The 16,742-nt window shown below is 57.5% G+C and overlaps 2 protein-coding genes across 9 annotated transcripts; one reads left to right on the plus strand and one right to left on the minus strand.

Moving 5' to 3' along the window:
- The first annotated feature begins 2,064 nt into the window (after positions 1 to 2,064).
- On the plus strand, positions 2,065 to 13,317 carry MICAL1 (microtubule associated monooxygenase, calponin and LIM domain containing 1). Of its 8 annotated transcripts, none has more exons than XM_081044475.1 (25): positions 2,076 to 2,304; positions 3,791 to 4,102; positions 4,201 to 4,408; positions 4,664 to 4,768; positions 5,111 to 5,215; positions 5,326 to 5,481; positions 6,079 to 6,179; positions 6,931 to 7,188; positions 7,453 to 7,568; positions 7,770 to 7,896; positions 8,055 to 8,133; positions 8,682 to 8,829; positions 9,246 to 9,448; positions 9,618 to 9,706; positions 9,842 to 9,883; positions 10,106 to 10,189; positions 10,310 to 10,466; positions 10,764 to 10,843; positions 11,140 to 11,416; positions 11,545 to 11,645; positions 11,909 to 12,022; positions 12,149 to 12,242; positions 12,422 to 12,521; positions 12,620 to 12,693; positions 13,041 to 13,317. In XM_081044475.1, exons 2-25 carry the CDS (start codon positions 3,845 to 3,847, stop codon positions 13,187 to 13,189), a joined length of 3,225 nt encoding a protein of 1,074 aa, XP_080900601.1. In that variant the 5' UTR covers positions 2,076 to 2,304; positions 3,791 to 3,844; the 3' UTR covers positions 13,190 to 13,317. The 8 variants fall into 8 exon arrangements, with proteins under 8 accessions (XP_080900605.1, XP_080900601.1, XP_080900603.1 ...); XM_081044477.1 differs by having other exon boundaries at positions 9,246 to 9,436; positions 13,041 to 13,310; XM_081044476.1 differs by having other exon boundaries at positions 2,150 to 2,304; positions 3,794 to 4,102.
- Positions 13,318 to 13,433: 116 nt separating this feature from the next.
- SMPD2 (sphingomyelin phosphodiesterase 2) lies at positions 13,434 to 16,717 on the minus strand. Its single transcript, XM_081044483.1, has 10 exons — positions 16,212 to 16,717; positions 15,906 to 16,002; positions 15,706 to 15,782; positions 15,278 to 15,371; positions 15,047 to 15,136; positions 14,743 to 14,825; positions 14,482 to 14,614; positions 14,286 to 14,390; positions 13,953 to 14,106; positions 13,434 to 13,858 (listed from the first exon to the last, which is right to left on the minus strand). The coding sequence occupies exons 1-10, from the start codon at positions 16,259 to 16,261 to the stop codon at positions 13,470 to 13,472; spliced, it is 1,272 nt and encodes a 423-aa protein (XP_080900609.1). The 5' UTR covers positions 16,262 to 16,717; the 3' UTR covers positions 13,434 to 13,469.
- Between the last annotated feature and the right edge of the window lie 25 nt (positions 16,718 to 16,742).

Consider the following 16,742-nt stretch of genomic DNA (forward strand, 5'->3'; position numbering starts at 1 on the left):
ATGAACTGGCCAGTGCGCTTGTGCCGGTATTTTCAGTTCTATGTACAACACATACTACGGGGATCATGACTCAAGGTTCTAATTAAGAAGAGAAACACTTGTAGATAAACAAAATTTTCTTACAGCTTTCATAGAGGTCATTTTTTTCACTGAAGAAACTATAAATAGAACTTGCTTTGGATCTTTTAGTCTGTACATTTCTTAGAGTCACCAAAATTTAATAACAGGAGTTTAGAATCAAAATGGGCTAAGAAGGTTGATTGATTAAACAATCTCCATTAAGAGACGACAAGACTGAAGCAGGGTGGTTGGTGACCTTTTCAAGGTCCCATTGGGCTAGTATGAAGTAAAGCTGGAATCTGACCAGACCGTCTGATTACAAACCAATACATCCCTCACTACTTTATGCTCCTGTGTGTATCTTTAGTTGGCATAAAGTGAAACTCCAAGTCAGCAGTTTTTTAGTATTGATGAAGGCATTATTGTTCTGTGATCTTTTTTAAAGATAAATGATACCATCTGTCATTCAGAGAGCCACAGAACCCTGTTTGGCTGCAAACGCAAGTCACTGCATCAAGGGCCAGACCCTAGTGGGTCTTTGCAAATGCACCAAGTCAAGCAGCTGGCTGTTTACCACCTGTTAATGAAAGGAAAATGGGATGAGTCTAAGAGCCTGGTAACCCATTTACAAAGGACTTTAGAACTCTTCTTATAATATATATTTAAATATGGATGTATCTGATATCTGGCAAATTCATTTCAAGCCAAATGACTCAAGAGCCAGAATAGGCCCAGCTGGGAGGCTGCCCTAGTTTCCTGAGTGTGACCTGAATGAATTCCCTGCCTCTCTTGGCAGAGCGGGCATTCCCCCTTGCCTCCCTTTCCCTGCCATCTGAGCTCAAGCTGAGAGCAGTGAGTATTCAGGTCTTACTGGGTCTCAAAGGGTTTCCAGATGAAATTCAAAAGTGAGAATGAAGTGACGGGGAGAATAAAGTGCCCATAGGGCACCCAGCTCTTTCTAATCCCTAGCTCTCATGGAGAGCAACCCTCCCATTTACTCCTGTTTTGTTGGTGTTTCTAGTGTAACAGTGTCACTTGCTCTAAACAAGAAACAGCTTCTCCTAATGCCAGCCTTTCATTTGTCACGTTGGATCAGCACCGGTGTGTGGCGTCCAGACAGACCTGGGCCCCGTACCAGCTCTGCCACTCGCCGTGCAACGTGTTGCAGGTCATAGAACCCCTGTGACTGTCAGTTCCCTTTCCAGTAAAGGTGGGACTGTTCTAATCATTGACATTTGGGCAGTACGCAGACACTCAATAAAGGAGAACTGATATTTAGTAGTAACTACATGAATGACCTCGGACTGGTGCTTTCGCAGTCAGTGCTGTTTTCTTATCTGGAATATAAGACCAAAGTCTCTCAAGCCCATGTCAACACTGGCAGTTCTATGGATCCTCACTCCATGGCATTCTTGAATATGGGGAATCTAGCCTCTCCCACACAGCCTCCCACTTCCACCGTTTTTAGTAGTGATCTAACACTACCATCACCACCTTACACCCCAAGACCTTCTAGCCCTCTCACTTCTCATGTCGCTGTGGAAGCTGCAGATTGCGATTTCCAAGGACTTAATCCGTGGCCATTGCCCTCAGTCCAGGTTTGGTGGCTGACTTGTGGCAGGAGAGGGGACCGCAAGATTGGATCCAATGTGGGGCGCCGGGGCGGTGGATCTCCCGTAAGAGCGGTGAAAACAGCGCAGACGTCCGGGCGCCACCAGTGGACCCGCCAGATTCGGCAAACTTCTTGCCCAGCCAGAGCGCCCTCTCCGCCCAGCGCTAGGAGACGGGCTGCGGCGTTGGTACCGGACAGGGGTGGCTGGGCTCGCCCGCCAGGGAAGGGCTAACTTTGCAGGCACAGTCACCAGGATGGAGCCCGAGGCCGCGTGTGAACTACCGAGGACGCGGCGCTTCCGATCCCGGGCTCCCGGGCCTTAGACTCCGGCCCCTAAACGGAACCGGCATCCGCAGCGCCACGCCTTTCGGCGCCACCCAGCAGGCTTGGGCGGGTCCCAGGCAGTCTCAAGCCGGGGAATGCGACGTAATGAGATGCTAATGAGGCACAAATAAAACCTCCTCCGGCGGCACACCCCACGCGGAAGCGCACACCCTGCCGAGCTCCGTGGCCGGGCAGACCCCGCGCGCAGCCGGCACCCCGGCCCCGGCGCCCGCTCCGCTCCTCCACCGCCCCCCCTCCCTCCGCCCCCGCCCGGCAGGAAGTGGCCCCTCGCCGCTTAGAGACGCTGGGTAAGTTGCCAGCTATGAACCAGCTGTGCGCCCCCTGCCCCGCGGGGTACAGGGGTGTTGGGTGTGGGTGCGCTTCTGGGGAAACGTGACCCAGGCGCTCGGGAACCGCTCCTGACCCATCTCCGCTCGCCCCCGCCCTGCCCAGCCCTCCTCCAGACTTTAGGATCCGGAGTGCGAGTAGCCCACACCCCCGCCGCCAGTGGTCCAGCTCCCCTCCATCCTCCCAGACCGCTCCAGCCCTTACACATCCTCTGTTCTGGTGTTTCCAGGCTGGGTCAGCCCTCTCTCCCGGAGGTCTTCTTCCTTCCACTTCCCCACCCCCACAAGACCTTTGCCCTTCCTAATGTTCTGTCCGCCCAGGTCCAGGCGACCTGCAGGAGACGACTTCGTCCCCCGCCTCGCCCTGGCCCGCTGAGCTCCGGCTGGGACTGGTGGGGCGGCCGTGGGGTGGGGAGTGTCGGTCCCGGGGGCGTGCGCCCATCAATACCACGTACCTTCTCTAACTCCCCCAGCCGCAAGCCCATCCAACGTACCCTCTGATGCCTCTCGATCCCAGCGTGAGAAAGCCCCCCTTTGACATCCCTCAATTTGCGTGGGGGCCCAAGCGAGGGAGAGGGGGACAAAGGAGGCCTTGTTTCGGGAAATTCCTGAGAGAGTGCGCCCGAGCACAGGGGATGGAGCGGGTCTTCAATGGGGGTGGGAGGAAGCTGGGAGGGACAAACGCGGTTCTGTCGCTCCCCTTCCCCCCTCCACCCCCCCCCGCCCGCCGGGCCCACTGGAGAAGGCAAGTCACAGGGGAAGTGTTTTGACCACAGTGTGTCAGAAATAGACCTAGTGCTCCCTCACCCAATCAGTTGAAACATACAACATCCTCCTGCTGTTTGTTGAGGTAGTTTTGGTCGTAAAAAGTGGAACCTTCACAGTTAGAGACTATCTCCCCACTCGGTCAGGAGGCAATCATGAGTGCTAAGGAGGAAAACTTTGCCGCTGACATAAGACACACCCCACACGCGAGTGGCACTGAGCTCATCACAGGACACCAGAAGCCGGGAGGTGTGGGGTGAGAGGGGACAGTATGTGTACCCAGCAGCTGGGCTTGCAGGTATTTTGGCCTGTCCCTGTCTGCACCACAAGGAAAGTGCTCCATTTGACCAACCTGCCCTCTCCATGTCTGAGAAAGTGTCCCACGCCCTGCTTTCTGCCCTCAGGGCCCCAGATATGGAGCAGAACTTGGAGATCCCTGAACGGGAAGACTGAGCTGGAGGTTCCCTGGCTTCTCCGGAACCCTCTGTGCCCAGGACTTATGATTTTTCATTTCCAAATTTGGCAGATTTCACTTGGAGTGGAAAGGGAGAGCAGCTGTCTCTGGAGCAGATCAGGACTGGGCTGGGAGAGAGGAGCAGAGCCAATCAGGGGTGGGTCCCAGCTCCCTGGAGACACCAGCCTGTTTTCCTCTCCTCCCCTTCTCTTCCCTCCTTCTCTCCAGCAGTGACGTGCCTCTGCTCAGCTGCTTCCTTCCCCAGAAGCCCCAGGGGCCTCCATGGCCTCACCCACCTCCACCAACCCAGCTCACGCCCACTTTGAGAGCTTCCTGCAGGCCCAGCTGTGTCAGAATGTGCTGAGCAGCTTCCAGGGGCTATGCCAGGCCCTGGGGCTGGAGCCTGGTGGGGGACTGCCCCAGTACCATAAGATCAAGGCCCAGCTCAACTACTGGAGCGCCAAGTCGCTGTGGGCCAAGCTGGACAAGCGAGCAGGCCAGCCTGTCTACCAGCAGGGCCAGGCCTGCACCAGCACCCAGGTAAATACATGGTGCCTGGGATAGGGGATGGAGAGTGGTGGGGAGGGTCAGAGGAGGGAGATGGGGTGCCGTGCCCACATTGCCTTGTGCGTTCACAGTGCCTGGTGGTGGGCGCTGGACCTTGTGGTCTGCGGGCTGCTGTGGAGCTGGCACTGCTGGGGGCCCGTGTGGTGCTGGTAGAAAAGCGCACCAAGTTCTCGCGCCACAATGTGCTCCACCTGTGGCCCTTCACCATCCATGACCTTCGGGGACTTGGCGCCAAGAAGTTCTACGGGCGCTTTTGCACAGGCACCCTGGACCACATCAGTGAGTACCACCTGGTAGCCCAGAGGGGCCGAGAGCCTGGGACTAGAGACCGGCCAGGTGGGGAGCCACTGGGCCAGCCAAGAGCAGGGTGGATAAGATTCACTTCAGCCAGGTGAACTTTAGGACTCAGGTCCCTTATCTGTAAAATGGATCGTTGCATGTGTGAGGCCTTCTCCAGCTCTGACCGGGCCCACTGGTGCTCGAGGAGGCTCTGTGGTCCTGGGGGCCCTGTACCTACTGTCCTCTCCCTTCCAGGTATCCGGCAGCTTCAGCTGCTTTTATTGAAAGTGGCATTACTGCTGGGGGTAGAAATTCACTGGGGTGTCACTTTCACTGGCCTCCAGCCCCCTACCAAAAAGGGTAAGTACTTCTCTGCTCCTGAGAACCCCCATGTGCCAAGGACACTGTGGCCTGTGGAAGAAAAAGGGTGGGTGTGGGAGTCATCTGAGTCTCCCATTTTATAGTGCAGGCTTGTGCAAACCGCTCTGAACTTCATATTGAGCATCTGTAAAATGGGAGTCATATTTCCCTCCCTACTTTCCATGGCTGTTGTGAAGGTATAATTGGATAGACAATGTGTCATGGCTTTCTAAACCCTAAAGGCCTGTAATACATTTACTTCCTGGGAGTACATTTATGTCCTGGGCATATAGGGCTCCTTCAGACTTCCACACCTTGTGCCTCTCACACCCTCTGCCCCAGGGAGTGGCTGGCGTGCCCAGCTCCAGCCCAAACCCCCCGCTCAGCTGGCCAACTATGAATTTGATGTCCTCATCTCGGCTGCTGGAGGAAAATTTGTCCCTGAAGGTGAGTGATCCCTTCCCTAGAAAAAGTCAGCCTCTCAGCCTGCTCCTGGGCCTTTCAAAGCTATTATACTCTTCATCCTCCTGCCACTTCCCACCTTCCCCCGCCTCTAGGCTTCACAGTGCGAGAAATGCGTGGCAAACTGGCCATTGGCATCACGGCCAACTTTGTGAATGGGCGCACAGTGGAAGAAGCACAGGTGCCAGAGATCAGCGGTGTGGCCAGGATCTACAACCAGAGCTTCTTCCAGAGCCTGCTCAAAGCCACAGGTCGGGCCCCTCTCCCAGGGCTCCCTCCCCCTGCCTGACTTGGGGCTGGGTCCTGCCTCTCCAGCCGGCTCAGACCTGTCCTCAGTGCAAGGAATCTTGACCGCAAAGAACTTGTGCCCCCAGGGATTCAGCGAGCACAGCCCCACTTTGCCCCCCCAGCATGACAGGTCTTGGAAATCTCTCACAGGAGGCATGGCATTTTGCTTTGTGCTTCGTTATATATGCTTTAAATGAAAGCCGTACTTTAAGAAGCCCTGTTTACTTTGGCTTTGAAATGCCACGCCCCCTGGAGTGTGCACACCTTAGTTTGAGAAGCCAAGCTGTCGTCTATAAGCATGTGACCATGTGGTTGGTGCACGTCTTCCAGCTGGCTCCCCACCCAAGTTTCCCTCTTTGCTCCCCATCCTCAGGCCTCCTGGGCCTGGGACAGACGGTTCATTGTGCCATCAGAACTCATGGGCCCCTGTGGGGGGGGGCAACCCCTGTAGTCTAAGCGGTGATCCCAGCTTATCAGAGGTCAGGCATGGCTGGGTGTTTGGAGAGGTGACACATAATGAGATACATCTCCTGCCCCTCTGCCTTGCCCTCCCCCCCCAGGCATCGATCTAGAAAACATTGTGTACTACAAGGATGACACCCACTACTTTGTGATGACAGCCAAGAAGCAATGCCTGCTGCGGCTAGGGGTGCTGCGTCAGGTGGGGCCAGGGCCAGGGAGGGAGGCGCTGGGCGGTGGGCCCTGGGGGGTGGAAGCCAGGCCTGGACACAGTCTGTCCTCCAACCCCCACCGGGTGTGGACAGAGCCTGTCCTTTCCTGCCTTTGCCCTGATTTTCCTCCACTTCAACAAGCTCCTCTGCCCTGGGATTTCCATGGCAACCTGAATCATATTCTGGGCTAAACGCCTTATACCAGCCACAGGACTACAAACGTTAAGCCCCACGAGGGCAGGAGTTCTGTCTCTGTCTCTTGCTTGCTAATTATTCTGTGCTTAGAATGGTGTCTGGCATATGGCACGCAACCAATAACTATTTGCTGAATGAACTATCTGAACACCTACTATGTGCTAGGTACCATGTTAAGAGCTTTATATGGATTTTCTCACCTAATTCTCATGAGTACCTTGAGAAGTTAGATGTGTTATCTCTAAATGATGGGGAAACTTAAGTTCTGAGAAGGTCAGTGACTTGTCCAAAGCAAGTGTATGATGACAGTAATGGTTCTGGGCCTCGGGAGCAGGGTGGAGCCCGGGATCCCAGCAGCTAGGTGAGTTCCAAGGAAAGGGCTTGAGCTTGGGAGGAAGACATTCAAATTCTAGGACCAGCTGAGCCTTCCATTGCTGTGTAGTCTGGGGAAGCCCCTTATCAGGGCCCTAGTGTGTGTTCCTTATGTACCCAAGGGGACGGGACTGCCTTATTGATGCCGCTGGTTCTGATCTGTTGGCCATGTAGGACTGGCCAGAGACCGACCGGCTGCTGGGCAGTGCCAATGTGGTGCCCGAGGCTCTGCAGCGCTTTGCCCGGGCAGCTGCTGACTTTGCCACCCATGGCAAGCTTGGGAAGCTGGAATTTGCCCAGGATGCCCATGGGCGACCCGACGTCTCTGCTTTTGACTTCACAAGTATGATGCGGGCCGAGAGCGCTGCTCGTGTGCAGGAGAAGCATGGTGCCTGCCTGCTGCTGGAGCTGGTGGGGGACTGCCTGGTGGAGGTGAGGGGGCCAGGGTTCCCTGAGTGGAGGGAGCAGGAGGGGGAGGAGCTTGCTGGTGCTGCAAGAAACAGGGACTCCTTAAAAGGAGGCTCAGGGGTTCCATAGTTGGGAAGGAGGGGAGAAAAGGGTTTGCTTGTTGTGGGGAAGAGCTGAGGGTTGCTTGGTATGGTATGAGGCCCCCTATGCTATGACCTTGGGGGCATCTGGGCTTGGAACTTCTGGTGGACTCTCACTGACCTACTTCCTACACTTCTGACCCTGTAGCCCTTCTGGCCCCTGGGCACTGGAGTGGCCCGGGGCTTCTTGGCAGCCTTTGATGCCGCCTGGATGGTGAAGCGGTGGGCAGAGGGCGCTGGACCCCTAGAAGTGTTGGCAGAGCGGTGAGGCCTGAGTTAGGTGGGGCGGTTCAGGGCTGAATATATGACAAGGGGCAGGTAAAGGGTGGGGGAGTGCTGGGTAAATAGACAGGGACATGGACAAAAGAGAACAAAAGGAAGGCCTGGCAGTTCTTAGGTGGGTGCTGATGGATGCACTCTGATTTGTGTCCCTGCCCTCCACCTTTATACCCCCTGCCCCTGCAGTGAGAGCCTGTACCAGCTCCTGTCACAGACTACCCCGGAAAACATGCACCGCAACGTGGCCCAGTATGGGCTGGACCCCGCCACCCGCTACCCCAACCTGAACCTTCGGAGTGTGTCCCCCAATCAGGTCAGGCCCTCCCTGGAGCCCCCAGCAGACTTCCCAGGTCAGACCCCCTCCCAGGTCAGGCCTGCCCCTCTGAGTGAGCCCTCCCCAGGCTGGCCCCTCCCCGAGGGCTGTGGGTTTTGTGGGCAGCCTGTCTCTAGGCCTGAAAGGGGCTGCCTTAGGTGCGAGACCTGTATGACGTGGTGGCCAAGGAGCCCGTGCAGAGGAATGACAAGACAGACTCAGGAAAGCTGGCCACAGGTGAGCAGGCCTTTCTCCAGGGCCATGTCCAAAACACTTACCAACTAACAGAAGAGCTGCAGCCTCAGGCCGGAAGGAGGGTACTGGAGCGCTGCTGGATGGTGGGGACGTGTGGGGCGTCCTGGAGAGTGGAGGGGCACGGAGCACTCAGCAGCAGTTGGTTGCTAATCTTTGTGGAAGTTATTTCAGTATTTCAACAGCAGCCACATCCGTAGCAGTTGAATAGCAGCAGTGCTGCCCTGTTCTCAGCTCTTCTGCCTGACCCCTTCCACACGTGTAGACTCCAAACCTGCCTTTTCTTGGAGCCTCTGGGCCTCCCTGGCCCCTCAGTCCATAACCCTCTATGTAGCTAGTGGTGATTTCACTTCATTCTCTCCCCCACCTATTTTTTTTCAAATGAGAAAATAGGGATGAGAGGTACTGCCAACAGTGTTAGGTCGGTGCCCCTCTAGGGGTGGGGCCCTGCCTCCATCTCCCATAGAGACCCCACACCCAGCAACTGGGCTGTGAGCCATGGGGCCTTGGCACAGTACAACCTCCTCTCCCAGGGTCGGTGGGCGCCCAGGAGGACCTGCTACACTGGTGCCAGGAGCAGACCGCTGGGTATCCTGGTGTCCATGTCACCAACCTTTTGTCTTCCTGGGCCGATGGGCTGGCTCTGTGTGCACTGGTGAACCGGCTGCGGCCTGGCCTACTGTGAGTTGCAAATTAGGCCCCGGGGTCCCTGGCAGACCATACCTTTCATGCCTCGGCCCCTCCCTCTGCATCACGTGGTGTGGAATGGTGGGGAGACCTCTGTGTAGGAGTCAGCTCACCCAACAGTCCTAGCGCCACGACTTGCCCAAGTCACGTCACCTCCCTGGTGATAGTATTACTGTCTGACTGCCTGCAGATCTTGTAAGAATCGAATGCATTCAGTAGGGCAGCTTTGTGAGTGGTATAGCCCAAGACCAGAAGGTTGTCATTGGGAGGTGGTGGTGTGGGGGTAGCACAGGAAATAAAAACCCTCATGCCCTCCCCTCCCTTTGCACTTCCCTACCCCCTCTTGCTGTCCCCCTCTGATTGGGTTGGGTTCTAGTCTTCCATTGGCTTCTCTTCCTGATACTGTACAGGGAACCCGCAGAGCTGCAGGGGCTGGGGGCTCTGGAAGCAACTGCTTGGGCATTGAAGATGGCAGAGCGTGAGCTGGGCATCACACCCGTGTTGTCCGCACAGGCAGTGGTGGCAGGAAGTGACCCACTGGGCCTCATCGCCTACCTCAGCCACTTTCACAGTGCCTTCAAGAGCACACCCCCAAATCCAGGTGACCTGGAAGGTAGGCGGGTAGGACAGGTGGAGTGAGGAGGTTGTGTACGCATGTGAGAGAGACAGGGTCCCGTCTGAGGGACAGCCTGAAAGGTGTCCTTTTGGGCCAGAGTGGCAGGCTATTCCAAGGGTACAGTGTTGGCTCCCCATTTGCCCTAACACCCCAATTCTCCCTGCAGGCCCTGTCAGCCAAGGCTTGCCGGGGACCTCCAGTGCTGTACTATTCCTTGGCAAACTGCAGAGGACCCTGCAACGGACCCGAGCTAAGGTGGAGCCTGGGCAGGGTTGGGCCGGGCAGTGGGTTCCTAGTGTGGGTTTCTGGGGTGGTGGGGAAGACGACATTCAGAATGGAGGGGAGGATTGGGGGCTCAGAACCCTATGCTGAGTATATGACTTGTTACAGGAAAATGGGGAGGATGCAGGTGGCAAGAAGCCACGCCTGGAGGTAAATGCTTGCAAGGGCTGGACAGTCCCCTTCCCCTAGGCACTTTATGTCCTATCTCCCCATGTCTTACTCCCCACCCCAGGTCGTCCTGTAACTCCCTATCCAGTCTTTCTTCCTATTCTCCCTCCTCTTTCCTTCCAGCCCTTTCTATTCATCTGTACACATCCACTCCCCAGCTGATCCTGCCTCTCTACCTCTTGGCCTGAGCACTTACCTCCCTAGGTAGAGGCTGAGACCCCAAGTACTGAGGAGCCACCTGTCCCAGAGCCTGGTGTACCCCTGACACCCCCATCACCACACCAGGAGGTGAACATGGGGGCCCTGTCAGCAGGCTTGGGAGGGCAAAGAGGGGAGTTTCAGGGATAGGGAAGGACTTAGCTGCTGGCTGAGACTCCACCTGACTGTGTGGCCTGGGGACTGGTACAGGCCAGTGCCGAGGACCTGTGTGCACTCTGTGGGGAACACCTCTACATCCTGGAACGAGTCTTTGCCGACGGCCGTTTCTACCACCGGAGCTGCTTCTGCTGCCGTATCTGTGAGGCCACCCTGTGGCCAGGTAGCTACGGACAGCACCCAGGAGATGGTAAGTGGGCCCAGGAAGCCTCTAGAGGGACTTTGGACCTGGCCCTACCTGGAGGCAAGTTTGAAGGTGGAAGGGAACTGGGGTGCTGGGCATGAGGAGGAAGCAGGCTCAGGATGGCACTGTCATCCCCTGAGCTCAGATCTTCTGTCTCCTCCAAAGTGCCAAATGTGGGATTCTGAAGCTAGTAGGAATACACCTGAAATCCAGTCCTGTCACCCCCACCTTCCCTGATAAACGGAGTCTCTGGGCATTGGCTGCCCACGTCTGACGTCTCTTTCCCCTCTCCACCCTTCCCAGGACATTTCTACTGCCTCCAGCACCTGCCCCCGCCAGGCCACAAAGAGGATGCTGGCAGCGACAGAGGCCCTGAGAGTCAGGTAAAAGCTGTGCAAGTGTGTGTGGGTTGGGAATGAGTAAAGGGGTCTCTCCAAGCCCCGCAGACTCTGCCGGGGTAACTGAATCTCTTACACTACAATGTAAACTCCATGAAGGCAGGGATTTCTGTCTTGTTTCCCTTATGGCTGTGGCCCATATCTAGAACGCTGCCTGACACTGTCCAGTAAGTGGCCTAAGTGAATGAATTCCAGGGCCCACATTGGTCTCAAGGGGAAGCCTCAACCCCACAAGCCCATACTGGGCCGGTCACTGACCAGACCGCATGGGGCTTTTCCAGGACCTCCCCACGCCAGGTGAGGATGACATGCCACCCAGCCCCCCGACTCCCATGTTCCCCCAGGAGGGGGCCAGTCCTGTTCCAAGCCCCGGCCAGCCCGCCCGTCGGCTCATCCGCCTCTCCAGCCCAGAACGCCAGCGGTTGTCCTCCCTTAACCTGACTCCTGACCCCGAAATGGAGCCTCCACCCAAGCCCCCCCGCAGCTGCTCTGCCTTGGCCCGCCAGGCCCTGGAGGGCAGCTTTGTGGGATGGGGAGTGCAAATCCACAACCCTCAAGGTAACTCTGCCCAGATGTGCTCACCCAGGGTGGGGATGGGCCGATGGTCCTGGGATTCCTGAAGGGGAGTGTTGGGGAATGGAAGGGCGGTTGTGGGGATTTCAAGCCCCGTCTACTTCTCTGCTCAGTTCTTATGGCCATGGAGAAAGAGGAAGAAGGGAGGCCCTCCTCCAGTGAAGAGGAAGAGGAGGAAGAGGAAGATGTGCCTTTGGATTCAGACATGGAACAGGTGAGTGGAAGGTCACCTACTCTGAGCAAGCCAGCAGGCATGCACTAACCACCCCCACCCGGCCACAGGAGGAGCCTGCAGCTGCTCCCTCCTGAGCCCCGATCTTCTCAGGCCCTGATCTTTCACGTCTCTAAGCCTCCATTTATTCTACCAGAAATCACCCCACTTCCAGCCCAGGTTCTTTCTCGTCCCTTCCAAATGAAGCTTCCCCAACCCTTACGCACCAGGCCAGGCCCTACCCGACTGCTCTGACCCTGCTATAGACTCTGTTGACCTTCGCCAAGAACTCAGGCACCATGGACAAGTACCCAACATGGAAGCGGACCCTGCTGCGCCGGGCGAAGGAGGAGGAAATGAAGAGGTTCTGCAAGGCCCAGGTGAGGCCGAGGGGTCCCTGGAGGTCCTGACGGGGTCAGAGTGGTGAAACTGGGGATCAGAGCTCCTCCACGGCCCCGTTCTGGGGCAATCCAAAGACTCCTGGGCCTCTGGTCTTGTACCCTCAGGCCATCCAGCGGCGACTCAATGAGATCGAGGCTGCTCTGAGGGAGCTCGAGGCTGAGGGCATGAAGGTGGAGCTGGCCCTAAGGAACCAGAGCAGTGAGTGGCGGGGCAGGGACACGCTGGGATACCCCTCTGCCTTAGCACTGTGCTCAGCCCCCAGCCGTCCCGGAGGTCACCAGGCTCTGGCCCACAGTGGGTTCCACTCTGTATGCTCAGGACTCCTGGAACCCTGGTTGGAGGCCTCCTGACCATACCCCTTCTTCTTCCTTCTGCAGGTTCCCCAGAACAGCAAAAGGCACTCTGGCTAGAACAGTTGCTGCAGCTCGTTCAGAAGAAGAACAGCCTAGTGTCTGAGGAGGCGGAGCTCATGATCACGTAAGGGACCTGGGGAAGGGAGGCCAGCTTGTGAGCCGGGCCCCTACCGGGTTCCTGAGTACCCTGGACAGTTGTACTTCTACCCCTGCCCTCCACAGGGTACAGGAGCTGAACCTGGAGGACAAACAGTTGCAGCTGGACCAGGAACTACGAAGCTACTTAAACCGGGAAGGTGAGCAGGATGTGGGAAGAGGCAGACATCACGGGGCTGGGGTTCGCATGAGCCTCGTGATCGCAGAGTGACAAAGCAACACGGGCCTCTGCTCAGAGAACCTCTGAGGCATTTCAGGAGGAAGTCAGCGGATTGGGCTCCAAGCCTCTACTCTGCCTTCAGTTCAGGGATGCACGTTTGGGCTTTGATGCAGGATGTGCTAGAAAACCACTTGTGTTGACACACCTGATTTTACAGATGAGAAAACAAAGGCTGGGTAGTAGAAGTCACATAGGCCAGGGTTAGCTTGTGCCGCTCCTGCCTCCCTGCCCAGTTCTCTGTATGTCAGCTTTGTCTCCCGCCTTCAGAAACCCTAAAGACGGCTGCTGATCGGCAGACAGAGGAACAAATCCTAAAGAAGCTGTTGGATGTGGTGAACCAGCGAGATGACCTCATTCGCTTCCAGGAGGCGCGTAGGCTCAGTGAGCTGGCCTCAGGGCCAGGTGCCCAGGGCTAGAAGAGAGTGGACTGCCTGCCTTCTTCCCTACATGGCCACCTCACTCCGGAGCAGTGCCACCCTGCTCATGTGGGCTGCTGGGGAGAGGGCATCACTGTTTACAATAAAATGTGTCTACCACAAACGGCTTAGGCTGCCTGCAGCTGGGAAGTGGAGAGTGTGCAGGGAGAAGAGAAGATATGCAGGAGCCTGAAGGCCTACACTGTGATCATCACACTGATCCTTAGCCCCAGTCACACTGTGTCTACAGGGAAAAAGGCAGAGCCACAAGTGTCAAGCTTTATTGGTCCTCAGCCCTGTTCCCCTCCTGCTGCTCCAGGAGCAGGGCTGGCTGAGACTCTGGCCCCACGTTCTGGGATTCCCTTACCCTTCCCAGCACATGCTGGAGCTCAGCCCGGGCCCTACACAAGCCCTTGGCCTCCTGCATGTGGAACAGGTAGCCTGCACCTGCCCCCAGCACCAGTCCTACACTAGGGGTCCCGAGCAGTACGGTAACTTCCCTGACCCCTCCTCCAGCTGCCAGAGCACACAGCACCGCCAGGAGAAACAGCCCCAGGCCAATCATGTAGCCAGCGAAGCTGGTCCACCAACGAGCTTGAGCCACGCCCAGGTCCAGCTCTGCCCAGGCCTCCTTTAGCACGCTGACCAATGGTGACCTCTCTGCTGGTCCTAGAACAAGGCAGAGCAGCGGGGCAGGAGGGGGAGAGTGGAAGGGCTGTTCTGCGGTGGTGAAGGACCAGGGGAAAAGGTGGGGGTGACTTACCATGGCTAGAGGTGGGGCTGTGCTGGGGTGGGCTGTGTCTCACACACAGAGTAGCCATCAGGGCCTCATGATCAGAGAGGGGGGTGCCACTGTGAGGATCATGGCCTGTAGTAGTTTTGAGAGTCTTACAGGAGATGTAGAACCCAGAAACTGCCTGGGAAAAGGACCAGAGAGAAACTTATGCTTGAGGCTTCTTCCCAGAGAACCAGCTCCTGACTATCCCATCTCCAGTTATCAGTGATCTAAGTCTAGTCTAGCTGGACAAAGGCTCAGCACAGGCTGGTAAGAGATGAAGAGACAGTGGGTAAAGGCATGGTGGGGGAGGGACCTGACCTTATAAAGCACGTAGTCTATACGGATGCCACAGGGAAAGGGCTCCAGCTCCTGCTGGTTGACGTAGCAGTTCTCGGGTACCATTGTACAGCCTTCTTCAGAGCCCTAGGTGAATAGTTGCTTGTGCTAGGATGTGGAGGGAGGAGGAGGGAGAGAAGCTGGGGGTGCAAAGATGAGGACAGAAGCAGGTCCTCACCTTAAAGTCCCGGGTCTCGAGGTAGGCATCACGCAGCCCTGTCCACTCCTTCAGCAGGCGGCAGCCCAGGTCCTTTGGGTGCAAGTTGAGGTCCCCACACAATAGAACCACATCGGCCTTCTTGGATGTGTGTCTGGGAAAACCAGGTAAGTGAGGCAAGAATTCTTCCCTCGCCAGTTCTGCCCTATAAGCGGGGACCTTGGCCACTCCTCAGCCCCTGGACCCCCTCCCACTTCCCTGGTCAAGCCCAGGCTCACACACTGGATGAAATGGGCCAGTTCCCAGGCTTGGGCCACGCGATGTGCTAGGTAGATGTCCTTCTGTCGATTGTACTCGGCATGGAGCTAAGTAAGACAGATGAGATTATAGCACATGAGACTGAGGGTCCCAAGAGCAGCTCAAAATCAAGCTTGTGTCTGTCACTTGGCACGGTACTTGATAAAAAACGGGTGAACCTTGACTACTGACCTTAGGAAATTCTGCCCCCACACCTCTCCCCCAGGCAGCCCATCTCTCCCTCCCAGGACCAGGCTGCCTGTGCCTCAGCACTGCCAGATTCACTCACATGGGTCACGTAGGCATTGAGCACCAGTCCACTTAGATGGAGCACCAGCAGCCCTACAGCCTTCCCACAGAACCAGTCACCATGCTGGAGCTGCAGGAAGGAGGGGGCGGGAATCAGGGCCCTGCTCCCCTCTTTCTGCCCATCCCCTGCAGCCCTAGGAAGGCAGCCTCCTTCAATGGGAGTGGGGGTGGGGTTGGGGTGGGGAAGGGAGGTGGAAGAGGCCCCGTTTACCATGTAGGGGTAGCCATTGAGGGTGTAGACGTGCTGGGTGAGTTCCTGAATTGGGTGTTTGGAGAAGACACAGAGGCCACTGCCAATCATGCCACTGCAAGACAAATCCTGATGAATAGTCAGAAGCAGGGAGCGAAAGACCCAGTCCTCTTCCGTCCCTTCTCGTTTCCCTGCATTTATCAGCTACTCTTTTCTCTGCTGCTGGGACCAGCCCCAGAACACAGGTCAAAGTAATGCCTTTGTGGGATGACAGGGTGACATAATGCGAAGGCTGAGACAGGCTGAAGAGTAGGTAGGATCTTCCTGGTTCCACCCTCTCCCGCTCCCACACCCAGGGCAAGGGTGGAGGGTGCAGACAAGATAGGGAAGGGCTGTCAGCACCATGGTCTCCAGGTCTGAGAACAGGCTTCCAGGCCAGTCCTTCTCACCTCCGGAAGTAGTGTGCTGCTGGGTAGGTGGGCGACAGCTTCTGTCTCAGGTACTGGAAGTCCTTCTCACTCCACACCTGGGGCAAGGGGGAGGATGCTTGTGTAGCCCTTCCCCCAGGGGGAAGGTCTCCTGCACCCCGATCCCCAGCAGCCCCTCCTCCCAGCCAGGCTTCCGCGGCAGTTCCTTCCATGCAGCCCACCTCCTCCAGCAGAGCAAGGTCGAAGCTCTCCACGTTCAGAAAGTCTCCCAGGCGCTTCAAGCGGTCGGCCAGGTGCTTGCTCAGGTAGGGAATGCCCCTGAAGACAGAAGGGCGGGGGACGTGACTGCTGGGGCTGCTCAGCCTTCCAGACCCCACTGGGGCTGGGACCAGGTGTGGGCCTTTGAAGTGCGGGTCCACCCCGCCCCCTGCGACTGTAGGACAGGGGACAGCCCCGGCCCGGATGTGAGGAAACGAAGGGCTGTGCGGGTGCGAATGGCCAAGCCCCCACTTGGCGGGCGTACTCACCAGCAGTTGAGGTTAAATACCCTTAGTCGCAGGGAGAAGTTGGGCTTCATGACGGAGACGCTTCGCGGGGCGCCGGACTGCTCCGCTTCTGCAGGGACTACAGCGACCGGGACGAGCGTGGGCAGGCGGTGCCCCTCCCGGGGCGGAGCGCACAGGTGGTCGGCCCGCCCCTGCGCTCCCCGGTGGGCCGTGGCCTCCAGCCGGCGCCGCTCAGGCCCAGGGCCGACTCCCGCGTTTCCTGGGTAACCGGCCCGCTGGCCCCAAACTGGCTGCCCACCAAGCCGGAAAGGCGATCTGCAGCGAAATCCGGGCGCTGCCGGGAGGCGGGGGCCTCTCGCGAGGGGGCCCGGACGGGCGGCGGGCCGGGTCGAGGAACGCGGGGCGCGATGTCCCCCGTTCCTCCGCCCGGAAGCTCGGCCCTGACCGCGGCCGCCCGCGCGCCCTCGCTGGGCTGACCATCAACAGGCGAAAGGGTCCGGCCACTGCCGCCCGCCGCCGCCCGCCCCGCCCCTAGCCCCGCCCCAGCCCCGC

This window comes from Rhinolophus hipposideros (genome assembly GCF_964194185.1).
Source record: "Rhinolophus hipposideros genome assembly, chromosome: 3".
Taxonomy (NCBI): domain Eukaryota; kingdom Metazoa; phylum Chordata; class Mammalia; order Chiroptera; family Rhinolophidae; genus Rhinolophus; species Rhinolophus hipposideros.